The following is a 27,218-nucleotide window of genomic DNA, read 5'->3' on the forward strand; positions in this document are numbered from 1 at the left end:
TGGGCAACTAATGTGAAGCTAAAGGGCATGCGATTAATGACGCATGAATCTGAGACATCAGTGGGTAGCTCTTTGTTTAATTATATCTGAAAATTGGAGGTGCCAATGAGGGAAAAATCCTTTTGGTGGAGGTTTGTATGGAGAAGGATCCCCTGTAAGGAGGTACTATATCAGAGAAACATTATATCTATTCACCAACAATATTATGATCTTTGTGATACAACTGTGGAGGATTGTTACCATATTTTAATCAGGTGCCCTTTTGCAAAAGATTGTTGGATGAACTTTGCCATCACGTCGGGAGTCTCTTATCAAACCAATTCTTTGTTGGACCTAGAAAATTGGATTCTCAGGTCCCAGGTAGAGGAAAATCTGAGATATCTTGGAATTTGTATAGCTTGGACAATTTAGAAGGCTCGTAATGAAAGACTTTTCCAGCATAAATATACTCCATCCTTCCAGCTCATTAGGGAAGAAATTTATATGCTGCAAAGTATTTTTTGCTCTAATAATTATATGCAGGTTAAGCACTGCTTGTGGAACTGGGGAGCTTTGAGGACAGGTCAACTGATACCTAAATAATCTAAGTTGGCATGGTGGCTCCCCCCTCCTATGGAAGTTCTTAAGCTTAACTTTGATGCTTCAGTGACATATGAGGAGGTGGTTGCTGCCTTCATCATTAGAGACCATCAAGGGATATTGGTGAGAGTTGGGGGCAAGAAGTTGCAACCCTCTTCTATTCCTTTTGTTGAAATGGTGGCACCATGGATGGGGGTCAAGGTGGCTGTCTGTGAGTTGCAAGTCTTGGAACTATGGGTGGAATGGGACTCTCAAACTATCATCTAGTGGCTATCAAAATCTTCGGCGCATTCAAACTCTCTCCACCCTTTGATATCGGACCTGCATTTGTGGAAGCATATCATTCCAATAATCCGGATAATTCATGTCTAAGGGAGCGTAATGTAGCTACTGATTATATGGCTTATAAAGCTACAAAAGTGGACTTTGACTTAGGACTACACAATCCTACGCATCCTGAGTTGACTGTTATTTTAATGGCAGACTCTAGGGGAACTGTGTTTGAACGAGGATGATGTTAATATAGGGTACTTTTTATCTCTTCCCTTTAATTGAGGTACAATTGTGGTTTATCCTCCTAGATCAGTATTTGTGTCTTCATCACATGCTAGGATGTTTGGAGCTGGGCCATTATTTTTCGGAATGTACCCGTGTTGAGTTCATTAGCTTTACAAGTTCTATTAATTTCCGTGGTTCTTTTACTATTGACTTCCTTATTTCTGCTCAACTAAAACATATTTGGCATGGGATAGTATTGGTTAGGCTCAAGTATGAGTCTGGGAAACAGAGGCCTTTCCTTAACAACATAATGTTTTATGTTGACTCCAGATGCTTAAAGTTTCAATAGATAACTCTGTGCTCCATATCTCTTTAATGGCAGCAACTTTCTCAACCTATCATTATGTTGAATAGAAGATTCTGGTGAATAAATTGAACACTGGAGGTTTGATGCAGGAAGAATATGTGCTGCATTTGTACAGGATAGTGATTCCCATCTATGTATCAACAGGCTGTGTTATTGGGGCCCTGAAGCTGATGATGTCACAGGGCTCTCTAAACTAGTTGTATGGTTGGAAAACATAGAACCTGATCAGATCGGTTTTGGTTCCTTTGTTTCCCTGTTTCAAGCATATGGGTTGTGGAAGTATGATTTTCTTGAAGTGGTGGATTCTCAGCACCAGTAAAGTATCTTCGTTTAGTGCTAAAAAAACATCATTTTGGGTTCTATACTGCTATTGTAATAATCTCTGTGGTAGGTGCTCCAGGTATTCTGTTTTTTTTTTTTTTTTTTTGGTAGGAAAGGAAGCAAAGCTTAGTATTTAAATAAGAAACCAAATACAAAGTCCACAGGTAGACAGTTCAAAGTCCATATTACAAGAACTATGCAGCCATACAAGTGGTTTAATATAGAGAACACTAAGTATGTATAAGTTAAAACAGATTTTGATAAGTAACAGCCTCCCACATAGCCCAACCTCCCTGCATTGTAGTTTCCAAGTCCTGAAGATATGTCTTCCCAAAGAACCATAACAAATAACCATTCCAGTGAAGTAAAGTATATACCAATGCAGTAAGGCTCTTAAGCGCCAAGAAATCAATTAAAATTAAATCAGCAGCTTTTACAATAGAATAGAGAGAAAAGCAAGTGCTATGAGATAGCAAATAGCCATCGGTTTCTTGAGATGAATAGGTTGCATAGCTGACATGATTTTGTCACCAAGAAATATATACTGTCATGTGGCTAATATTATGAAATAGTGACACAGAGAGGAATAACAATGGTCTTTGGAAGCTTGCTCCTTCTGCCCATTCCTGTTTTTGTTGAGTAATCTATGATCACCCTGTTCCAAGGAGGCAATAAAAAGTATAATAAACAAAACATGAGATACAAAGATCCATAGAAAACATTCCAAAATAATATCTGCAACCACATCAACAAGTACAACAGTATGTAAGAAGGATGAAAAACAAGATCTCATTAGTTCTTGTCCAAGGAAATGTAACTCCAACTTGACAATAACATCGACTCTGCCAGGTGCCTAATGTGCTACCAGAAATAGAAAAAATGAATTGTAATAAGCAACTAATAGAGTTGGGTTGACAACTCTGGCATCTGAACCATCCATATATGAATTAGTCCTAGAAATATGTGAATAGTCTAGCACATAAGTAAAGCAGAAGAACCATCAAAAAAAGGCTAATATCATGATATAATACTTAAAACAATATATAAAGTAGAGATTGCAAATGATAGATTTCTTTGTATTTAGATTTATAACAGACTGATCATATTGCCGATGGTGCTTTAAGAGAATAGTATGATTGTAGTAACAGGACCTTGCAGTGAGGCATGAAGACAGTTATCCTTCCTGTAGATCCACCATGAGACAATAGGCCGAGCCAACACCCAAAAATATAATACGAAATATAAGAAAATGAGAAAGATCTACCCCAAACCTATGAGCTATCGCCTGATCTGGGCACAAGAATAATATAATAGACAAGATGTATAGAATCAGAAATTTATAGGCATTAAGGAGCAAATATTCTGGCAAGCCAATTATAGAAGGCCTCTATTCTATCCCTGCAAAGTAGGCTCACATTTCGCATATGAAATCAAAGGAGATCAGTTGAGATAGAAAACCCCACAGAATCAGACATACCCACGGAAATAGCATATTAAGCATGTCTAACAAATGAAATGGAATACATATCGGACCAAATTATTTCAACAAATTCTGGCTCAAGATCCTCCCCCTGGAATACCTGCAAATCTCTTAACAAAGACTTGTTAGCCACATAATTAGTTGCTCGGTTTGCCTCTCTATAGGTAAGAGAAACCTTGCAAGAAACACAATGAGACTTCCAATATAGCAGATCCTTCATAATAGAAAGATGTTGAAAGTTATTCACATTTAACTTTAAAATCCCTGTAACGACAGTCAAGGAATCGCCCTCCAACCATATATCCCTCAGCCCAAATTCCTTAGCTGCTGTTTGGATTCCGAGCCAAGCAGTTGTAAGTTTAGCGTAAGAGACAGAGGAAGGTAAGAGTTTTCTCCCCCCGGCACAAAGCAACTGGTGATAATATTTTCTTATTACATAACCGACAGTTGCTTGTTCCTTCGTCAGAGAAGCATCAAAATTAATTTTTAGAACTCCATAGGAAGGGGCAGCCACCTCACATGATTTGGGGAAAGCGTGTAATAATTTTGCTGCAATACACTGCCCCAGTGCCTCAATGGAGTACAAACATTGCAAACATAAATAAAACCCCTAGGGTGTTTCAGACCAGGTGAAAATGAGAAATATTTAATTGTTGAAAAACTCTATCATTTTGATTAATCCATAATTGCCATGCAATCATCGCAATAATGGACTTCTTACCATCATATATCCTGGGGCTAGTTGGATAGTCAAAAAGTATCAGTAAAGAATTTGGCATAAAATCCAACTTGCAAACATGATTAAGTAACATCCAGTAATCCTTTGCAAAGTCACATAAAACAATAACAAGCTGATAATTTTCAGTTGAATGACAAAGATCATAAAATTGTTCCTCATTTGAGATGATTCCTCTTCAGGCCAATGCATACTTACAAGGTTATCTTTCCCATTGAAGATGCCATAAAAAAAACTTTAGTTCTAGGGATTACCTTAAGCTTCCAAATCCGGCAGAAATAGAGTATATTATTAGCTTGGTGTGGATGAAAAAAAAGAGGATACATATTGGCTAAAGAAAGATAAGGTAGTCTAGAAGAAGACCCCACAAGCTGATCAGACCAGAGAGCTTGTGTAGGAGGAATACAAACAATCTGATTCATCACTTCAACAGCAAAAACTTGGAAAGTTTCACAACATCCCAACTTCTAGACTGATTAATAAGGTCCGAAACATGCAATTCATCCACATTAACTTCTATATTAACAAAGGTTGGCCATCTATTAAGAGGTATGTTAGAAATCTATTGGTCACATAAAACACGTATGTCTTGACCACAACCAATAAGCCATTGAGTCTGAAATTGAACAGTTGGCCCTAAGAAATATATTTTCTTCCAAATGATAGAAGCCTGTCTTGGTTTAGAATAGTTCTCCCAAGATCCATTAAAATGATATTTTGAACGGACTACCTGCGCCCACAAAGTAATGGGTGTAAGATAAATTGAGCAGCCAACTACATAAACAAGCTTGTGGACGCATAAAAAGAGATGAAAACCCAAGTCCCCATCAACTCTTAAGAGTATAAATAGTCCCCCAAGCTATCATATGCAGCTCCTTTTGATCACTAGAATGCCCCCAAAAGAAAGATTTAAATTTCCTTTCAAGCTTAGCTAGTATAGACATTGGAACAGTAATATAAGACAGAGAATAAAAGAATAAAGCACAGAATGGAACAGAGTTACTCTCCTAGCTAAAGAAAGAAATTTCCATTTCCATTCTGCTATTTTAGTGTGAACTTTTCCGACAGAAAATCAAAATCAGCAGGCCCAAGAGTCTTTCTAGACACCGAGATATCTCCAAGACCCATTGTTCTGGGCTCTAGGTGTTCTGTTAAACACTGGAATGTGGGATATTTAAGTCTTTGTATTATCCTTTTATTATCTTTTAATGAAGCTTTGCTCCTTTGTGTATCAAAAAAAAAAAAAAAAAGAAGAAGAAGAAAGATTACCCATTATTTGTAAGCTTGCAGTGGATTCCATGATTAGTAAACGAGCATACCTGATCATGGGCCAAGCCTAAGGTCTCCAGGATATTCACTTTTAGTCCAGCTTCGAGCTAGATTTATTTAAAATTGGATATTTTTCTTGCTCTCTGCTAACGAGCGGTTTGACTAAATCTTGTAATGTTACCCATTGTTCTGGGCTCTAGGTGTTCTGTTAAACACTGGAATGTGGGATATTTAAGTCTTTGTATTATCCTTTTATTATCTTTTAATGAAGCTTTGCTCCTTTGTGTATCAAAAAAAAAAAAAAAAAGAAGAAGAAGAAAGATTACCCATTATTTGTAAGCTTGCAGTGGATTCCATGATTAGTAAACGAGCATACCTGATCATGGGCCAAGCCTAAGGTCTCCACGATATTCACTTTTAGTCCAGCTTCGAGCTAGATTTATTTAAAATTGGATATTTTTCTTGCTCTCTGCTAACGAGTGGTTTGACTAAATCTTGTAATGTTATCGTGATGTATATCATTATCACCGTCGATCTGCAGTACGAGCAGATATTTTTGGGGGCCGGTTTAGGAAGGACCTGTTCTTGTGCTCCTCTGTCTTGTGCTACACTTGATGAATCCGCTAACTAAACCCCGTCCGACCCGACTCAAACCCTAACCAAACAAAATCGGGTCGGATCTGCCTTTGCTATCCGCGTGTCCGCGACGCTACAAAACCCCCCGTGTCGGCCTTTATGTAATCTCTCTTTTCAAGTCCCAGCGCTGGGAGAGGATTTTGGCGCTTCCAAGAGCTTTTGCGGTTCCAATATCTGGCGGTCGTCGTCGAAAAGGGAAGGAAGAATCGAATCGGAGGCAGCCATGGACGACGACCCTCTGGATTTCGAGATGGAAGATAAGATCCTCAGCATCCCTCACCCCGCCACCAAAAGGTCCTCCTCCCTCCTAAACCCTAAGCCCTCTCGTTAGCTCTTCCCCTCTCCCGTTGCTGGACGTTTTCTCGTTTGTTCTCTAGATTAGGGTTCTTGAAATAGAATGCCTGATGCTGCCAGTTGTTTTTTTGGAATTGGACCATTGGGTTGGTATTGTCTCAACTATCTCTTCTTGCGTTCCTTTGAGGCGTTATCGATCTTTCAGGGCTATCTTTTCTCTTGAGATGGGAGACGGGTTAAAGATGAGGAACGGATCATTCCGGTAGTTGCTGCGAAATGTGAGTCACAGGGTTCCTTGGTGAAAGAGACAGGCCAAAGACAAGAAAAATATATTGTTGCGGCCAATCCCTCCGTCGCCCGATCGCCGCAATCGGAGATGCCTTCGGTGGGGATCCTCCGACGGTCAAGTCAGAGAGGAGATTAGGCAACAGTGAAAAATGAGAGGCTCAACTCGAGAGGGCTAGAGAGAGTTTGGGAGCTGGAGGGAGCATCAGGGAGCTTACCAAGACTGTTGCCTTACCCCTTTTATAGTAGAATGCGGCATGGTCCCGTCATCAATGGTGCGAACAACTGGGGAGTTGTCAAATCATCGGGGGCTGTCAAATCGCCGCGGGTTGTCAGAATCAATCGGTGTCCTTGGTAGGACAATGCTCCAGGGCGGTCGCATAGCACGTCCTTGAAAGGACAGCAGCCCATAGCGGTCGTACGGCATTTGGGAGGGTTGGCCGACCATACGTCGGTATTCGGCTGTCGGGACGTCGGGTGATAATTCGGGGACACCGTCGGCTGGTCTGGTGCCTTGCTTAAGTCGGACGTCGGTTGCCACCCCCGACAGTGAGTCGGTGATTTGAGCTCGACCGCTCGGCCGGTCGGAAACAGTGTGGGTCTGCTCGACCGACACATCTTCGGTCGGATACTGTCGGCAGTCGTCAGTCGGTCCGATCGGTAGAGTCGGGCATCGGTCGGACAGGTCTGAGGACGAGTCGGCGTAGAGGGATCGGTCGGGGTATCCCAACAGATATCGTACTATGGGACGAAGAAGATATGCCTCTTTTTGTTGCTAAAGCTGTCAGTTTTATAGCTTCTGTAAGTTGATGTTTCGATTGGGTACGGATCCCCTATAAGTTTAAAAATCAGATTTTTCCGTGAATATCTGAGGGCAAAATTGGATTGGATCCCCCTCTCCAAAATAAACTCGAATCCTACCATGTGCTGGATCTCATCCCTGGAGCAGTGTAAAAGTATTTGTATAATGGAGGACCTGCAGATGGTTGCTATGATTGAGAAAGGGGAGGGTGGGGATTAGACATGGAACATAGGACGGCAGAATAGTATATTTATAGTGAACCCTAGATAGCTGGGATCTTGTTATCGTCATGGTTGCTTATTCTATGTTGGAATTAAATTTGATTATGTGCCTGGTGGGCGAGGTTTGGCCATTTCTTCTTTCAATTGGTTGCAGCTGCATATTTGTACTCAAAAGAATGTTGTTTTGGCTTATGTTATGCATATGTTGTTTATGTATTGCTTGTTACCTGAAACTTTGTATTCGTATACCAATGTTTCCTGGAACCTCTGTTGGTGAGAATAATTTCTAAGTGGATTCTTTGCTCATACAATGGACCAACTTCTCCATGCTTAACTTTTCATTACATTGTATGTTCATATATGTCAGACATATAAACCTAATGTAAGATGACGTGGACCATGTTTATTTGCAGGAGGAAGGTCATAGGTTTGGATGATCTTCTTACTGATTATTATACGGAGAAAAGTAAACTTCATGAAAGTAAGTCTAAATGGTCAAGGAAGTCCAAAGGCAATAATTCAGATGAAGAAGATGAAAAGGCTCAAGAAAATGAGAAAAAATTCTCTAAGTTATTTGCAAAATGCCAAAAGGAGGCAAGTGGAGTGACTGAATCTGTTAATTGAATTACTTTTATCATGTTGTCAACACCTAATGTGGCCTTTGTTTATAGGTGAATGAGATGAATACTGAAGATGAAATCCCCTTATGGGGTCAGAGGATTTTTGGGTGTCAGGTTTCCTAAAAACATTTAAATGTCATGCTTTTGAGTCTTTGAGGTTAAACAGATTCTACATGATTTAACATATTTTTCAATATTGATTACTTCTATTTTGTTATGGATTGCAGAAACATCCATTGCCAATTAGTTGTACAGGGCCTGAAAATTGTGAACTTTTGCAAGCTTTTGCAAATAATGAACTTAATTCAGTTTTGGACCTGAATGTCCAACAAGGTTTACAATTAATTTATCAACTTTATTTTAATTCCTTCTCTTGTTTATCAAAGCTTGTGAGTAGCATTCTAACTGCTCATATTTTAATTTGTATGTGCAGCCATATTGTTGGTAAATATGATATTTTTTTCAGTGGATGTGCTTTTGTTAGCACAATAATACCTATGTTTTTTCTGCAAGTGGTTATTTTTGATGTAAAGAATCATGTGATACACCATGGATGTTTCAAGGAAGTTGTTAGTGTTTTTTTTTTTTTTGGATTGATGGGCAACAATTTTGGTTTTTAGTTCTACTTTTTTGTTTATCACATTTAAGTAGCAATATCCATGTGTTGTTTTGTTTGATACATATCTATCTAACCCCTGCCAATAACCTTCACATTCTTTTACCATAAGGATTTACCTTACAACTCTAAATGGAACTAGATGTCAGTATGCATGTCATATTTATTGGCATTTTAGAGGCAAGAAGATTTATTATGGATCAACTTGAGAAGCAAGTCTGGAAATGCAATGCATGTTTTATTAGGGTGCAAGCCCCAAGGATACAGATATGTACGTTGTGTTTGGTCACAATATTGTGATATTTGGTACACATTTCTATATCATTCTTTGCCACAAATATGTTGAAAGCATCATGCACTGAAGAGGGAAAACAATACAATGTGAATACCTTTATGTGCACAACATGAAACACACATCCTTTTCAAACTCACGGTAGGTAAGGCATTTAGTGTGCTAGGAAGAAGCAGAACTGAAAAACATGAGACATTGTAAGGAAGTTTGCAATCTGGAATTCAGGCTGAAGTTTTGCAAAGCAGATCATGTGGCCAGTGCTTGGTAGGTTAAATTTGTAAGCTAAGATGCCATGCTTGTTGAAGAATCTAGCCTGCACTTTCACTCCAACATTTGACCTCTTCTTAAAGGAAGCTTCTTTTATTGTAATCGTTATTTGACCATATTTAAATTCAATGAAGCAGTATTTATCAACCTTCATTTTTTCTAAATCCATATATCATGTAACATTTTAAAATGCATGGACTAAATGTGTTGGATTTCCAAAATTCTCTAATAATCCCTTCTTCATTTTCCTTCCGGTAATGTCATGATGGACATCATTCATTGCAAAATTGAGGTGTCTATTTTCCAACTTATCTTTATATAATCTATCTGTGCTAGTGAGCTAGGAAAGATCACATAAGCTTCTTTCCACTTTTTAAAGACAACTTTAGTACTCCTTGAATATTCATTTTCTAGAAGGCACGGATGTTGTTTCCTTCAAACAGCAAATTTCTGATCATAAAGTTGGACATGTCAGTGGCTATTTGGTGACATCTGGGATGGTGTGGGGTATGGTTACAATCTAGTGTGGAAGAATAGTTTGGGGTTAGCTTTGCTTGAAAAATATTAAGTCAAGTTGCCTAGGAAGTTGCATATTGCCAAAATAAGTCGTCTGTGCATAGCAAGCAATCCAATATTACATGAGAGGGGTAAACATGTTAAAGTGGATGATCAAACTATATCAAAACCTTGTTGTGCCGATAGAAAAAATCTGCACTTTGTATATTTGATCTTAGAAACAAACTGTGAAAGCATTCAGACAGTTGAGGTTGCTTGTGACTTGTTTGTGTTCCTTTCAGGGGTGCAAACGAGCTGATTAACTGACAAGCTGCTCAAGCGCTCAAGCTTGACTTGCGCCCAAGCTCGTCTTGACTTAACTATTACCAAGCTCTAGTATCTCGAATATTTTTTCAAATCAAACTTGAGTGGCAAAATACTCGGCCTGAAGGCTCATGAGCCTAGTCAAGAATATATATATCAATAATGTTATATTTTATTTACAATATATATTAGTAATTTAATATTTTAAAAATATAATATGTATATTTTTTTAATCTAATCTAAGTCCTAACTTTTAACCATATTTTTTAATTATGACCAAGGTGCGAATTTGAGCTCGAGTTTGGCTTAATTGATGTTTGAGTCAAGTCAAGTCGATCTCGAGTATTTTTTTTTTTTTTTTGAATTGAGTCGAGTTCAAGTATGGATATTAGGGCTTGATCGATCTCAAACTGAGCTTGAGCCTCTAGCTGTTCGACTCGGTCGACTTGTTTGCACCGCACCCTTGGTTCCTTTCCAACTGAGGTTGCTTTGACATCTACATCTCAGCTATAAGGGGAGTACCTGAAGGGCATGGTTGGATTGAGAACATGTTTGATTTAACCCATATCTTGATAGAGGCATTTTCATTGGTAGTTGCCTAAGTTTCTTTTTGAGCTAGATTTTTTTGACATCTACATATAAGCTTTATAGGGCTGCCAAGAAGCCCATGAGCTTTCAAGAATGCATAATTTGTTCAGAACCGGAAAGAGATATACTTATCATGTCATTCATTTCTATAACCTTTTGTACACTTGTCCTTAGGAGTATGTTCACTTTCTTGGTTACCTTCGGTACTTTCTATTGTTGCCGTCTCAACTCAATTCAACTTAACTCAACCAAGCCTTAACCCCAAACTTGTTAGGGTTGGCTACATAAATCTTTTTCCTCTATGTTGCTCAATTTAGGGCCATACCTTTTGAGAGGTGGTAAGATATTAAGTCCTTTTTTGCTGCTTTTCTCCATTTGATTATCGGTCTAGCTTTACCCCTCTTTCCTTCTATATGTATCAAATCACTCCTATAATCTTTCATGCACTTTCTTGTAGAGTGTTCTTTGGTTACTTATTGTATTTTCTATTGTTGGTATAAATGGGTATAATTTTGATGCTCTTTTGGGGCCTAAACTTAGGTGCTTCTATTGTTGATCAATCAATTTAGGCTGGATAGCTTTTCTATCTTCTATAACTAACTATCCTATAATAATAAGAATTTTGATTTGGTACCAAAATTATTTTATCCAGCTTTCTCTCTCTTCATCTCGTCCGCATATTTCGAACATGGTTAAAATTGGAAAAGGCAAAATGAACCACTTATGGTTTAAAATTAAAAGAAGAGGGCTTATTCGGTACCAAAAGTATTTTATCTAGATAAAATGGAATAAAAAAATCAAAAAAAATATTGATCATGCATATCAGGTTGGATTGTAATAATTCTTTCTCAGGTTACTAGGTAAAATGGTAAGTTTGCTTATAACCGTACTTAAGATGAAATCCGAGACTAAAGAGAGAGGAGCCCATCCGTTCCATCCCATTAGGATTTCCTTCTTATCCCTTACCCCTCACTACCCTCGCTTCATCGGCCCTTGACGAAGTGTGAAGTGAAGTTTGGGGTGGTCGAGCCTCTTCCGACTCACATGGCCACAGAGAGGTTCAGGCCAAATGCTTGCCATCATAGCGATCACAAGTAGATGATACCTTTGGCTTCTAATGCCAACTTTATGGCATCCTCACCACTTTTGGTCGATACCTACAATGAGAGGATACACATGGTAGTGGCAAAGGTGGATTAGATATTGGGCACTCTTTTCGAATTCGAGTAGGCCTGCTCAAAAATTGGGCGGCTCGCCCAAGCTCGGTGCACTGTGGACGGGCTTGGGCTTGAGTTTTAGACCCGGGGGCCGAACTATGCCAGAAATTTCAACCCTTTTTTGAATGGACTGGGCTCCGATTTGCATTGACCCATCCCAAGCCCGTTATTTTAATAAATAAATATATATATTTGATATTCTTTGAATATCCTTAGAGCTTTACAAAATTACAACCCCAACCTATAAACCCTTAAATCTCTAATCCCCTTAATCCCATCGCTTCCTTGCCTCATCATGCCTCCTTGCTGCGTTGTCCACTCCCCCTCTCGCTAGGCTGATCCTACCATTGAAAGTACAAGGAGCGTACAAGGGCATGCGGGATCTGATCGGAGTAGTAGCATTGTGAAGAATCTTGTGATTGTGCAATGTGACCAGGGTGGGTCAACCATTTGTTCATTTGTTGGTCAGTGCTGGAGTTTAGTGTCTGGGGGCGATAGAGAGAGGGACTAGTCTAGCCCAGTAGGAACCCTAGATGTACAAAATGGATCCCGCATGCCCTTGTACGCTTCCAATTCTGATATCTAGATGTTCTATTCCCTTGCCACATCATCATCCCCTTCGTCGTGATTCGAAAAGCCCGAGGCCCAACCAATGTTTGAAGCTACGAGGTTCGGTCCCGAGCTTAGGAACTAAGCCTGAGGCCTAGGCTTGAGCTTGGGATGTAAGCCTAAAGCCCGAGCTGACCAAGCTCGGGCCTGGCTAATTTTGGTTATATATGGGGCCGAGCCCGACCTGGCCTGCTCGATAAGCAAGTCTAGACCCAAGGCTCATGTAGGAGCTGACCAATCATGAGGAGTGCCGCCCTTTGCTTCACTTTCACCAACTATGTCTATGTCACCATCCCTGGCATTAGCCTCGGCCATCTATGTGCCTTTCATGCCACCAACATCTCTATCGAGAAGCTCGTGCGTCTCGCTGTCTGCCACCATCCCTTTTCCTCATTCACTGGAATTCCTGCAAGATCAATTAGATGGCACCCATCCATCTATATCTCGCTTATTGCATCATCAAAAATGGAATCTCTTTTTTAAGTATGGATCTCTTGATTAGGTTTCAGAGTTCACAAAGTCAGTGATGAGAAAGAGAGGATTTCAGAGATTTGCCCTACAGTGGCCATAGCGTGAAAGCCTCCAAAGTGCTCGCTGACATTGTCGAGCCTTTATCTGCTAATGTTCACATCGACAATAATTTCAACCTGGAATTGCTCGAGTATAAATTATTGAGTCTAGAATTCTCTTTATTTTTGCCTCTATTTTTTTCTTGATCTTGGAATGGCGTTAATATATGATTTGGGAGCAGATTATCAGGGATTGTTGGAGCCCATAATTATGATTGACAATTTGGATGAATAGCAAGCGATGACACTACGAGTTCTGTTAGAAGTAAAGAAAGAGTGTCGACATCAAGAACTAAAAGAAGGGGTAAATGAATGTCATGAACATGTGTGTCGATGGCAAGCTCGTCGGAATTGCATGATTGAAACATAAGATGATTGCAAAGCTGAACACCGTGAGGGATGCGCTGGAGAAGCTGTCTTGCTTGGAGGGTGTCTATGGATACCAAGTAGTGCTTGCTAAGAGGGAATGGGGCAACAACGTTGATAGAGGGATCAAAGCAAAAGCTCCATAAGCTTTACTGTAGGATAACTTCTTGGATGGGCAAACTCGTCGGGTCATTGCTCCATGAGCCGATGGACGGATCTTGGATGGGCAAGCTTGTCAGCTTCAGCCAACACTTCTTGCAGCTAAGTTTGTGGAGCTTTTGGTTTGATCCCTCTATCGGCTTTTGTTGCTCCATCCCCTCTTGGCAAGCTTGGCCTAGTATCTATATACACCGCCTTGGGGCAAGACACCTCTAGTGTATCTCTCACAATGCCCAACTTTGCCATCATCTGCTCCGATGATGCAATTCCAATGAGCTTGCCATCAACAAATATGTTCATAAGATTCATCTGCCTCTTTTTCCAATTCTTGAAGTCAACGCTCTTCCCTTGCTTCTAATAGAGCTCATAGTGTTGTCACCAATTGTTCATTCAAATTGTGCGCCGTAATTATGGGCCCAATGATGTCTTGATAATCTGCTCCCAAATCACATGTTAAAGCCATTCCATAATCAAAAAGAGAAAACCAGAAGCGAAAGCAAAGAGAATTCCGGACTCAAAAATTTATCCTCCAAAGCAATTTGGGTTGAAATTGCAGTTGATGTAGATGGCAATAGCGATGGACTCGATGATGTTAGCTATCACTTTGGATGCTTTCATGCTATTACCATCATGGGACCGCCTTTCTAAGTCCTCTCTCGCTCATCATCAACTTTGTGAACTCTGAAACTTGATCCAGAGATCAATAGTTAAAGAAGAGATTCTGCTCATGGTGATGCAATAAGCGAGCCAGATAGAGATGGTGAGTTGTGGCAGATGAAGGGTAGAGATGGTGTGGATGGCGATGCGAATGCGCTTCTTGATAGAGATGTTGATGGCGTGGAGGGTGGAGAGTTGGCCAAGATTGATGTCGGGGTTGGAGAGGTGTACATAGTTGGTGAAAGCAAGAAGAGTGGCGGTGCCCCCCATGAACTTGGGCTGTTGGTACAATGGGTGCCCCGCAAAGACTGGTGGATCAACACTTCCTCTAGGAGCCTTAGGTCTCGGAAAGAGTGCCCAAGTATCTGCTTCACCTTTGCCAATGTTGCACGCATCCTGTTGTTGTGGGCATTGACCAGAAGCATTGAGGATGCCATGAATTCAGCACTGGAGGGCACAAGCATCATCTTATTGCAATTGCAGCAATGGGCTGCATCCAGTCTAAAGCTTTTTGTAGCCATGTGAGGTGGAAGGGGCTCAACCACCTCCAATTCAGCTTTGTGCTTCTTCAGGGCGGGCATGGATCAGAGGAAGCCGGCCTCACGTGGTAGAAGGTGGTGGAGGGAGAGGGGAGGAAAAGCCCTACAAGGAGGGACCGGTGAAGCGAGGGCGTGAGAGGGTAAGGGAGGAAGGAAATCCTAACAGGATGTGAGAGATGGGCTTCTCTCTCTTTAGCTATGGATTTCATCTTAATTACGGTTATACCAAAGCAAACTTATGGTTTTATCTGGTAACTTGGCAAAGAATCATTGCCATCCAGACTGATCTAGATGGTCAGTAATTTCTTTGATTTTTTTTTAATTTCATTTTACCCCGGTAAAAAACTGTTGGTACTGAATATGCCCTCTAATAATAATGTCTAAAAATTGCACAATTGGGTGTACCCAAGCCGAGTTTGATCAGCTAGGGTCTAACCAGGCTTGGCTTAAAATTATTTTTGAGCATGAAGTTGAAGATCAAGCTTGGCTTGTTTATTATTTGATCAAGCTTAACCAAGCATAATTTCGAACCAAGCTGAATATGGGCCTTTGTCATCGTCTTTATAACCTTAAATCGAGCAAAAATCAATTCAAGCTTGTGTCAAACTGGAATCTATCATGCTCGAGCTTGATTCTGTATTGGTTCAAGCTTGATCCAAGCTCTGCTCAAGTTTGGGGAAAAAGAAAAGAGAGAATGAGAACAGAGAACTATTAAAATGTTCCAGCTTCTTTAGTTCTCAATTAAACCAAAGATCAGCTTTGGATGTGATCCGATTGTTGATTGTATGCTGACTAATGATGTGCAATCATACGTACAACGTTATAAATATTATGCCTACAGCAAGCCTTACTGGGCCTTCTGATACATGGACTTGTCTAAGTGGCTCACATTATCTGTGTTGATCTGACTTGCACAGCATGGAAGGGTAGCTATCCTGTACAATTTCCATGTTATAAAAAACAGTGCACAAACTTCTATATAATTTGCATTAAGGACTAGAAGTTATACAAAATATGACTAAGCCGTGGTTGTTAAATGGTATATACACTTTCTGGATCCCTTTCAGCCAGCTCTCCATATTCTAATATTTGTGGATGAGGTGGATCTGAACCTTAGCTACACAACCGAACCCCACATCATATTTAACCGAGCTTGATTGAGCCATATCTTTTTAGGCTTTGCTTTACTCGGATTCAGGCTTGGCTCAGTTACATTCCAACGGAGCTGCAATGCTTATCTTCACCCAAGTTTGAGGTGCTCAGATCAATTGCGGCCCAGCCACACACACAATTGTCCTATGGCAGCAACCCTTTCTTGTTGCAGTTCTTTTCTATGTATTCTTCTTCTCTTTCACTTTCTTTTTCTCCTACATGGTTCTCTATCTACCTTGCACAACTGTTGAGATATCTCCTTTTTCTTTTACTTTACATTTTTTATGTTATTCAAAAACTCAATTACAACAAATCATTTCATTTTGTTTTCAATGTTAAAGGATGAGGAACTTGCTCAGTTTTCAGAACAGTTGCAGTTGAGTTTTTTAAGTAATATTTAATATGTTTTTCTTTTTATGACATGCACGATGGGAAAGGTTTCACTATTTATGTTTAATTCATTCTGCATTGTCATGTTATCTCTTGAAAACTTTCCAGCCTATCGTTATGTTTATGATTTTATTTCCCTGCTAAAATATGCCAACTTAAATAGTCTAATAGCTTACAGCAATTTATGAGCTAATTGACTTCTCCATGACATCTTGAATGATCCCATATTTCTTTTTAAATTTATAAGTAGAGGTTACATTTGATTATGCTTTATATATTTTCATAGAAGCTACATTTGACTATGCCTTTTTTTCCCCTCCAATTACTTGCGTCCTATGTGGCAGAGATCTCTTTGGAGGGTTTGTTGATTAATGGATGGCTGTTACAATTGGCCTTAAACTGTGGTTTTGTTGAAGATTCTATAGCATCTTGGACATTTTACCAGAGTGAGTTTCCTTACATTGTACTGCACCTTCATTATCTTATACATTCGTTAGCTATTTTGTCATCATATTCTCATCTTTTGGAGTCATTAGTGCTGTATTCCTCAAATGAGGAGCTGGAAGTTTCTGCATGTGACTTTTGGTGTAATATTCTCTTGTCTAAGAATGAGGTAATCTTTTGATGCTTTTTACATCATGTTTACTTTGATTTTACACGTTTACTTTGATTTTACATGTTTTAAATATTACCAACTATGCAGGCTGATCAGCCATTATTAAAACTTGGATGGTTTCCTAGCTATTCCAAGCTAAAGGATGCTCTAGAAATCTATGGATACATGTATGATTCATCACCTTCACAAGATATTAAAACAGGTTAGGTGTTCACTGTATATATATGCTTTGTTTATAATACAAACATACATGTTGATGAAACTAAGATAGCAAGGTCCCTTTTGTTCATATTTTGTACGTTTAAATTCTTCACCTTCTGTTTTCAAACATACAGATGCACCATGGCATGTGCCTTGTGAAATTTAAGAGGAACAAGGGCTATTGTTGCCAGGTTTCATGACTTCTATGTGTTTGAACATAGCTCTTGTAAATAATTTGTGGGCGACACTGTGAACATTGTTGGTTAACCTAATTGTTTTCCTTACAGTTATGGTTTTCTTTAATGATAAGAATGTCTTATTTCTTTGGAATACAATTAATCACATGTCTGTTATTGCCAGTTGATGATATTGGTAATCAGCTCAAAATTTTCATATTTCAGATTTTGGATGTGAAGGGCCACCCAGAAACATTATATCATGGATCAAAATTCTGTCGGCTTGTTGTCAAATTAGGTAACTTTTGGAGAAACTACTGAATATGAATTATATCATTTTTAATGTGAAAAGTTATTCCAAGAGCTTTATATTTAAATTTGGTCTCCATGGGTACACTTAGTAAGCTGCATCATTTTGTTGACGTTAATTATATAACCCAGTTTATGATGCTTATATATTTCTTCTGTTTCTGTTTCAGAAGTCTCAGGTCTATATTTTCTATTTCTGAAGTGGAGGAGTTGCTTGTTGTACTTATTCACCTCTTCTTAGACCGTCAGCTTGAGGGCTTGTCACCCATTTTGGATGAATGCTTGCAATCGATCATTGGTTTCTTTAGTGAAAGTGAATGGGATGCCAGCTGTAAGAAAGTGGCGGATTCTATTGCTAACAAGTAACTCTTGCAACTAGATTTATTTTGTATATTTGTTTTAATGGGTCCACCAAATTATGGTTGTTACTTTTTGGATTAGATTTATAGACTTCATTATTGTTGATGACTTGAATCCACAATCTATCTGTCATTTTTGCATAGCTATACATACACGGAAATTATTTGTCCTAGGTGTCTATAGTCTAATAGAATTTTCTTAAAGAGATGTCTTACTTCTCTCCAAGAGAAACACCCAATGGGTGCTTTCATGGTGCTATATTTTTTGGAGGCTTAGGCATCAAATATGAACCAACAATAAGGTAGGATTCTGATGGGCATCTTTGATTAGTAAAATAAGGCCACTCTTCTTGTTTTCAGGTTTAGTTCCAAGCTTTTCCTAGTATACCCTTTTCTAAACTCCAAGTTCAGATTATAGAAGCTGGGGATCAATTTTAGGTATTCAATTAGTGATTGAAGTTAGAAAATGGGCCAAATTTGAAAAGATAGCCTACTTTACCTTCAAATAAAAATAAATAAATAATTATCTTCGTTATACCAATCTGTATGTACATGCATACATAATAGAGAGACAGCGAGTGCAGGTGTGTGCATGCGAGAGAGAGAGAGAGAGGGAGAGAGGGAGGGAGTTGGACTGCACATGCTTGGTTAACTCTTTGAAAAAAAGGAGTTAATGATTCAAGTCAGACAGGCCATCCAATTCGTACCAGAAATGATAGACTATCCAAATTTAAGATCCAAACCATTGAATATGATCTACACTACAAACAATGCCTAAAAACCAAAATTCGTGTGTTTGGTGGTTTCTAACCTAATCATTAAGTAGGTTTTTAAAGGGATGGTTTTAAATATCAAAGAAGTAGATGGTTTAATAGCATGATAGTATGTTTCACTATGATTTAATGATCAAAACCTAGTGAATTTAAATCTACCCATGTTTTAAGATGTGTAGATCAAGATCTACAAAGTATATGTATGTGTGTACATACATACATATGGTTATTTACTTAGCAGTGATGCCTTTGTTTTCTATTTCCTTGCTGAATGGACTGCATATCCTTATGATGCTAGTTTACTATTTTATCAGAACAATTTGTTCGAGTTTATTTTGGCATCTGGATTTTCCTTCAATATGCGTCACAAGTCTCTAGCATGTTGTGCTTATGAGGAATTTGCTGCTTTTTCTCACACAAATTAATCATAAATTATCGGAGTTGTTGGCTCTAACTGTGATGGTAAGTGTTTGTCCACTGAGCTATGTGATTTCTAATTTTATTGAATCTTTCATTTTGGTTCATTTCTCTTGCTTCCATGCTACGTAGCAGCACTGCTTCAGCCATTGCATGCGTGCTACTGCACGCATGTGGCGTGCATGCAAATATTATATTCCTTGTTTGGTAGATGTTGTCCCATTGTATTCAGATAGATGATATAGTAGATGACATGCATGCGCACATGCACATAAATATTTCTAATTCCATTCATATCCCTTTTGGATCAAAATGGTCCTAACTGCATTGTACCTAGTGTTGTTTGCTTGGCTTGTCTGTCTTAGTCCCTTTTGACTGTTGCCTTCATTGGCATAACCCGATGTATTTTTATTCCTCCTCTTAAGCAATTAATGCACCAATTATGATATTCATTTTTCCTCCACAACTAAGCCCATGATACAAAAACAGTTCATCTTGATAATCTTGTGGAAAAAGATGAATTTTGTATGCACAAATGATGGCTACTCTCCCCCCCCTCTCCCTCTCTCCGGCCCCCTTCTCTCTGTCTCTCTCTAAGTTGTAAATGAAGAAGGCCACCTCAAAAAATTATTATGTCATAACACAAACTGTGTCATAAAAGCCATGTGTGCTGGATGATGGAGACAGACAACTCAGGTGGTAGTGCTGGCATTCTTAATAGTCATGTCACTCATGTGTGTCTACTTTCTTACTTGATGCTAAAGCTATCTTCAGCAAGAAGTTGGGGTTTGTTTCAGAGTCTATGTGCAAATGTGATTGAGAGGTTTTTTCTATATTTGACATGTTGTTGAGTGAGTTCAAGGTACAGTGGCAGTGAATATTAAGATATGTTTTACGTAAAATATTGAAGAATCTCTTCTTTTTCTTTTTTAAAAAAAACTGTAATGGGGATGTTTCTATTGATTCAAGGGACATACAGTAAGACCTGATAGGTTTCACATGGTTCTGATTTCTATGTTGTGAAGCAAAACTTTACATTGAGTCTAACTATGGAAGTTAACTTAAATTTGATCAATTTCCTTGTTGTAATTAATGCACTTAGATATCTCAATTTATCAATATAGCCAAGTAACCATAACCATAAGCATCCAGCCTATTCCCCAAAATATATGGGGCTAGTTTTAAGGATCCTTATTTGTCAAGTATTCCTATTTAGAGCCGCCTTTGAAGTCATTCCAAGGAAGCCCTAATATTCACTCGTATCAGAATTGGATCCATTCCATAGTTTCTAACATTCTTTTCATGACTGGGATCCATTTTGTAGTTTCTGATATATTTTCATTGACCTGCTTTCAACCTGACAGCAACCTTGACCTTTCTTATCTAGACTAAGGATTGGCTATGGCAGTGTTATCAATATAGCCAAGTAATTGATATTAAAAGAGGGGTAATACAAACTTGCACAAGAAACAAGTTTTGATTTTCAATCTGATGGAGGAAAAGTTTGATTATAAAGTTTCCAATTAGGGCAGCATATTTTTCTTCCAGTGCATGAGAGCAGGCCATTGATGGATCATAGCTTAGTCCATGATCTCGACCTTGCGAAGACAGTGAAGGCTTGTTAATTAAGGTAGAACTCCACACTGATCTTTTGCTTTTGATTCATATATTTGTTTTTCCCCTAAAATCTTCTTAGAAAGAATTCAAGGTGGTTTTCCAAGTGACAAAAGTAATCAGATGTAATTTTTTGATTTTAAAGTTTGGAAATTAAGGAGTGGCTCTCTTCCTCATATGTTATGGAGGAGCAGATTCATACTTTCTGAGTCTATCTTCCGAAGTTTGAAAATATTAAAAAAGATTGGCTTTTGATTTAAGCAAGTGTGAATTGTGAGAGAAAGTCAAAATTTATATTGCACAAAATTTGACTTTTGTCAATGTTAACATTCATGAAGAGAAACTGGTGTACAAACACAAACAGTGTGAAATTTGTATGAACAATGAAATGTTAAAGAGCCTTTACAAAACCAAGAATGCTTAGATTTTTTTCAGCGAAGGAACCTGAGACAGATCAATGAATAGGAGGGGAATAGAAGGGTTTGAAATTGAGTAACTAAGAGTACTAGGACAAGCTTGTGGAAAGAAAACCTTTCTAGGGCCTATTTGGATAATTTTGTGTGATCTAGTGGGATTCACAGGACCACAAGGAGGAAAAAAAGGACAGGCTGGGCCAGGCTTCTATTCAGAGGATTCACAGGAATACCTTTGAAGTGGGCCAACTTGAATCCTATAGGGAGAAAAAAAGACCTCAGCATGTCTTTTTTAACCCTTGCTAGAATGGGCTGGGAGAGGTCCGATTTACATGGGCTAGACCAGACCTCACATTCAGTAATATTAGAGATATTTTTTCAATCCATATTAGGGATCTTGTTTCCAGTCCTAAGGATCCAGCAGGCTATCCAAACAGACCCTTAGTTAGATCTTGAAAGTCACCATGCATTACGTTAAGATACATATGATGTTGGGCAAACTCTGGTGTCTATAATGGATAATTCATTATTATTATTAGTATTATCATCACTTATAGGTATTGCAGCGTAAACTTTACATAAGGGTTTTAAAAAGGTTGCTATGGCCCTGTTTGGATGATGGAAGCTGCTGTCCCCATTATAACTCCCAGTGGGTGCGAGTTCTCTTGAAGAGTGGAGTTATAGCTTGCCAGGCCCCTTTAGTCCTTAATTTCCATTGCAATGTGACCAAGGTGCTTGATGTTATCCTGGTAATGTGAGGGTTGGGGATCAATGGGCCGTCCCAATTTCCTCCTTTGCTGCTTTAGACAGGGTATCCCATAAATTGAGACTATATGTGGGAAGTGGTTCATTACATCTAGGCAATATCTGAACATGTACTGAGTTGCAGATGAGAATGCCCGAACATGTACTGAGTTGCAGATGAGAATTCCATCCAAGTTGTCAATTGAAGACATATATGGCTAAATTGAGACCTTATGTGGGAAGCAGTTCATTACGTCTAACCAAAATTTGAACATGTACTGAGTTGCAGATGGCAATTCCATTGTCAATTGAAGACGTATATGGCTGGGATAGAACAAATTGCTCTTCTGCTCCTTTCTTGATATAAACTATCTCCTGCTTTCTTGAATTTGTCATGTAGTGGAAATTTGAGATATTCAAAATAGAGGGGCCATAGAGTGAAATTAGAAGAGGAATTTTTGAGCACATAGATACTCATATAAGGACAAGTAAATTCTTTTATACAGATAGGTGGACATTTGATCTAATTCAGCTGTGCTTGGTTTTCTAATGATCTCAAATTTAATTTTAATTTTCAGAAGTTGGGAAAGTTGAGAATATCTTAACTACATGCTTTTAAAAGTATGTTTTCCATGCTATCTTGTGGCAGATCGTGAGAGTGAATCCATTGATTAGGTGTTAAAGCAGAATCAATATTGGAGAGCAAATGTGTTCTTTCCTGGTTTCTCCTGTTTGTCATCCTTCTTTCTATTGTTGCTTCTCTCCATTCTTCTATTAATGTTCTGTTTTTCCTATGTTTTTTTTTTTTTTTGGGGGGGGGGGGGGATTTTTTTTCATTATGCTTTTAAATTTATAAAATCTAAGAAAGATTTTGGTCTTAGAAGTATCTGGGAAGGGGATTTAATTGGATGTAAAAGGGCTCTAAAGAAAGAATGATTGTGGCCGTGTTCAAAGAAACATGGGTTTGATTAGATAGGTGCAGGTGTGTGTTTTTTTTATTTGAATGATAGATCTAAAATCTATGGCAACGTTCAAGTCGCTCATGCTGGTTGGCATGGACCATGTTGGGCTAGTATTAGCACCAGGAATGGGTTGGCACGTACCTTACTGGGTATCCACTTGCAGTGGAACTAAAGTGCTTGAGTTATGATTCTGATATATTTTATATGGATAGATAAGTATCTAATGAATTCCAAATTGAGTAAATGTAAAAAGTTTTCAAGGAGATGGAAAAATTGCAGTCATTTAGGATGATGAAATGTCTGAATGTAATTGAAATGATATAAATGGAACGTGGAATGTCTCAGATTATGAACATCTCAAATTATGCACATGCATGCGATGCATGATGGGCACTATGATGGAGGACGAAGAAGGGAGATAAAGAGAAACAATTTAACAACATAGGAGATAAAGAGAAACAATGTAACAATGTTGCGAAAAGTGAGTAGATTGTCAATTATGGAATGCACTGTGGTATTACACACTAGCTGGCAGTTGTTCAATGCTTAAATTTATGTCCTTTAAATATATTCTAATATCTCATAAACTTTTTGACCTAATATATAACAAGTGTAAATGCCACGTACATTGCAGCATGTATGGTAATGCACCACATGAATCACTTAACTATACACATGTTGATGTTATATGAAATTTTCTTTGTTCAACTGCTCACTTTTGAAAACCATTTTGTCTTCGTGAAGAGAGTGTTTCTGTTAGGCTGCAGTCTGTCATGGTGACAACTGTGTCTTCAGAAATATACTATCAATATTACTTCAAGTAGTGACCACAATTTATGAAATATGCATCTATGAAGTTACAATATCCTCCATTTGCTATGCAGTTCCTTGAATAGTAGCTTGCTTATGCGTACTTCAGGATGTTTGTTACGCCTTCTGACTCATATCTCATTTAGCCATTAATAGTCCTTGTTTGCTATTTAGAACTTTTGGCTGCATTCTCTTGTGGCACAAGGCAAGCATAAAGCCTGGAATAACACATGCTTACGAGGCATGAGGAATAGTTATGCTGTTCAAAGCTTATGATAGGCACAACTATTCCAAGAGAACCCTGTCATAAGCTATTCCTGTCATAAACTATTCTTGTGTGTACTTCAGTATGCTTGGTATGCCTTCTGACTTGTATCTCATTTAGCCATTAAGAGTCCTTGTTTGCTATTTAGAACTTTTGGCTGCATTTGTTTGTGGCACAAGGCAAGCATAAAGCCTGGAATAACACATATGCGTACAAAACGACCTTAAAAACCTGGCATGAGGAATAGTTATGCTGTTCAAAGCTTATAATAGGCACAAATATTCCAAGAGAACCCTGTCATAACTGCCCTAGCATTGAACCCCTGGCCTCTTGCCAATGGAGCGAGAGGTGGTAACATCCAAGCTAGTGCTTGGTGGTAAAAAAAAGAACATTCATTCATTGGTAATTGCTATAGAAGCATACCTCTAATGTTTGCATACAGGGAATGCCCTAGCATTCATGAAAAGTAGGATTCATTTCATAGTTTGAGGTGCTTGTCAAATGGCAACCTTCTGCATTTTTCATATGGGTTGTGACCAACAGCACTGGTGTTATAATCTCTCAAATGTTGGTTCTCGTAATGGCTGATGGTGCTTCTACTGTTCATAGAATAAAGCATGAATGTCATCCTGAATAGTTTTATGTGTTAGATTGGAGATTGCATGAACATCTTTTTGTATATCTCATTGTAAGGTTTTAGATCTAGTCAAATTAATCTCCATTTGTGGAATATCTCTAATATGCCTTTAATTTTAATTAAAAGACATTTTTTAAATAATATCCTGATGTCAAGAAAAGAAATGCAATTACTTTCCTCTGTTTTCCCCTATATAAACTATTTATTTTCATTTTCTTTTGTTTGCAATTTTTTTCTCAGGTTTTTGTCATTAACAAATATTCATTTTCTGGGATAGTTCTGAATCCTGGCAATGTGGAATTTCTTTTGTTTAATACTTTCTCAATTCAACATATTTGCTTTAACATAATCTTTGATCTGCTGTTACTGCAGAATTCCAAAGGACCTTAACTGCTTACGGATTGTGGAATGCATTTCTGGGGTTGGCAATCGTGCTAAGAACCTTAGGAGTCAACTGGCCTTTCATATACTAAAAAATTGCTTTGATGAAAATGTGAGTTTCAACTTGATTAAGTCTGCATAACTGTCTGTTAGGTATGTGCTTGGGATGCTATTTTCGACACTAATAAGCAAATTTCAAGAATAGCATAATATGCAAATAATATGTTTTAGAAACTTGCTGGGGTGAGGAGACAGACCAGGGAGAAGGACTCCCAATGGTCCATGCTCAACGGCCCTTGATGGATCTCATTTTGCATCTAGATCATGCAATGACTCCACGTTCGTCTTAGTGCTCTTAGTACATCCAATAAAACATGTACGATTTAGACTTGTTGTGCCTCTTGTGGCATTTTATATAGTCTCGGCTTTTCAGTTTTTATTCCAAGACAGAAACCATGATGTTATTGATTATTAATAGAAGATCCAAAATAATAAAGAAATATGGAAATCACCTTGTTTATTAGTGTTTCATCCAATCTAAACATATGATTTTGTGTTGTGAATAGTTTAGGCTTTAATCTTCAAAGAAAGCAAAAGGATTTGACAGGATATAGGCTACTGTGTATGAATTTTATAGTAAGTGATAAACTGGTAGTGGATTATGCAGAAGTACTTGTTCTAGGATACAATATGATATGGATGAGGACTATAATTCTTGATTCCACATGCATTTTATTGTACTTATATAATATGGTGAGATTTATTGGTTTATTTTAAACATTATCTGAGGAAGAGAAATAGAAGGGCAAGAACCTGTTCAAGTTTCACGAATTGAGTGGTAAGAGCTAAATGATTTTACTTTTGTAATGGGTTTTCCACTGATTGTGCTAGTGCAAGTTGTGCTGAAATTAAAATGACTTCTCTGGAGCTATTATTTGCAATTCCATATTTGAGACATACGCTAAATGGGATTGATTTGTTTTTCCATGTAGATAACTAGTTCTAAAGATATTCTGGAATTGCTCGTGTCAATGCAATTGAAGGAGAAGAACTTTGACTTCTTCAAGCTGTACATTTACTTAGTTCTAGCAGAGAATATGCTCTTGTCTTATCATCCATTAGAAGAGAGAGATGTAATTACTGACATGTGGTGTAAATATCTTCGAAACTGTTCAAGCCAAATTACAAGCACAGACTGGAGGTCCTATGCGTCAAAGGTGAGCAAATGATTTTGTCTGTATTATTTGTGTGGCTGTGTTTATATACCTTTGTGCTATTGCTATGCTTTTATTTTCGTCCATCAGGTCCGTTACAGAGCTTCGTATCTTCTCCAGAACACCATCCAGAGAAGGAATTGTCAATAGAGCATGTGCAGTTTGTTCTTTCTTTTGGAGGCGGTAACACTATGCTTCTATTTTGCCCTTATTTAGAGACTATATCATTGTCTTTCTTGTGTTCTATATTTGCTTGTTTTAATAACTTTATTGCAGCTGAAAAAACAATGATGTTATAAGATGTTATGGTGCTGCAACGGAAACTGCTTAGATTGGCATGGAAAAGCTGCCAGCTTGTTGATTTTTGATCTGCATAACAGATGTCTACGTTGTTTGGATCAGCTTCATTTAAAGTTTGCCATTCTTCTTTTGGTGCAGCAAATCAATGTGGTCACTTGTTTAAATGGCTAAAACTTTGGATATATGTGGATATTTTGTTGGTTCTGCAATGGATGACATTGCTTGAGAATACTTTCAGCAGATCCTTACAAGGCGATTTTTCAATTTGCGTGCTAGTTCTAATTGCCGTAGAGAATTCTATAGATCTTTTTCAGAATTGCATCGTGAAATTGTCCACGGAGATAGGACACAGCATTGACGTTGATGACAATGGAACATGACTTGAATGCAACGAAATTGTATGTTTAATGTTTAAACTAGTTAAAAGCCGCACATTTTCTTCGGAGGTTTACCTATTTTTTAAATACTATATTGGAGCAGCTAAAATAATTGATGCAGCGTATCAGGCATGCTGTGGTGTGCCAGACATATATTGGGGTTTTGCGCGGCGTGGGGTGTGGGGTGGGGTGGGGTGGGCCGGTTTGTTTATCCCTAAAAAAAAAAAAAAATTAATTTTTTTATTTGATATATATAAAATGTTCTGTCGAAGAGTGTGTTGGGGTGTTGTCAATTCAGCTTT

The 27,218-nt window shown here is 38.3% G+C and overlaps 1 protein-coding gene and 1 long non-coding RNA gene across 7 annotated transcripts; one reads left to right on the forward strand and one right to left on the reverse strand.

Moving 5' to 3' along the window:
- Positions 1-2,158: 2,158 nt before the first annotated feature.
- On the reverse strand, positions 2,159-5,371 carry LOC140857294 (uncharacterized). Its single transcript, XR_012140842.1, has 2 exons — positions 3,299-5,371; positions 2,159-2,420 (listed from the first exon to the last, which is right to left on the reverse strand). It is a non-coding gene; the product is annotated as an uncharacterized lncRNA (long non-coding RNA).
- A 613-nt stretch (positions 5,372-5,984) lies between these two features.
- LOC105043165 (uncharacterized) lies at positions 5,985-26,965 on the forward strand. 6 transcript variants are annotated; one of them, XM_073256075.1, is made up of 13 exons: positions 5,985-6,180; positions 7,902-8,082; positions 8,160-8,222; positions 8,336-8,441; positions 16,693-16,794; positions 16,885-16,961; positions 17,052-17,166; positions 17,567-17,639; positions 17,821-18,012; positions 25,017-25,137; positions 26,018-26,242; positions 26,360-26,422; positions 26,516-26,965. In XM_073256075.1, exons 1-12 carry the CDS (start codon positions 6,110-6,112, stop codon positions 26,387-26,389), a joined length of 1,356 nt encoding a protein of 451 aa, XP_073112176.1. In that variant the 5' UTR covers positions 5,985-6,109; the 3' UTR covers positions 26,390-26,422; positions 26,516-26,965. The 6 variants fall into 6 exon arrangements, with proteins under 6 accessions (XP_073112176.1, XP_073112177.1, XP_073112175.1 ...); XM_073256076.1 differs by having other exon boundaries at positions 26,678-26,965; XM_010920603.4 differs by having other exon boundaries at positions 5,986-6,180; positions 26,330-26,422.
- The last annotated feature ends 253 nt before the right edge of the window (positions 26,966-27,218 follow it).

The sequence above is a fragment of the Elaeis guineensis genome, chromosome 4, assembly GCF_000442705.2.
Source record: "Elaeis guineensis isolate ETL-2024a chromosome 4, EG11, whole genome shotgun sequence".
Taxonomy (NCBI): domain Eukaryota; kingdom Viridiplantae; phylum Streptophyta; class Magnoliopsida; order Arecales; family Arecaceae; genus Elaeis; species Elaeis guineensis.

Bases quoted from the DNA above. Each gene is read 5' to 3' on its own strand.
- LOC105043165 (XM_010920603.4), top strand. From the start codon at position 6,110: ATGGACGACGACCCTCTGGATTTCGAGATGGAAGATAAGATCCTCAGC. The intron at 6,181-7,901 runs GTCCTCCTCCCT...GTTTATTTGCAG, and splicing joins CCTCACCCCGCCACCAAAAG to GAGGAAGGTCATAGGTTTGG. The intron at 16,962-17,051 runs GTAATCTTTTGA...CCAACTATGCAG, and splicing joins TTCTCTTGTCTAAGAATGAG to GCTGATCAGCCATTATTAAA.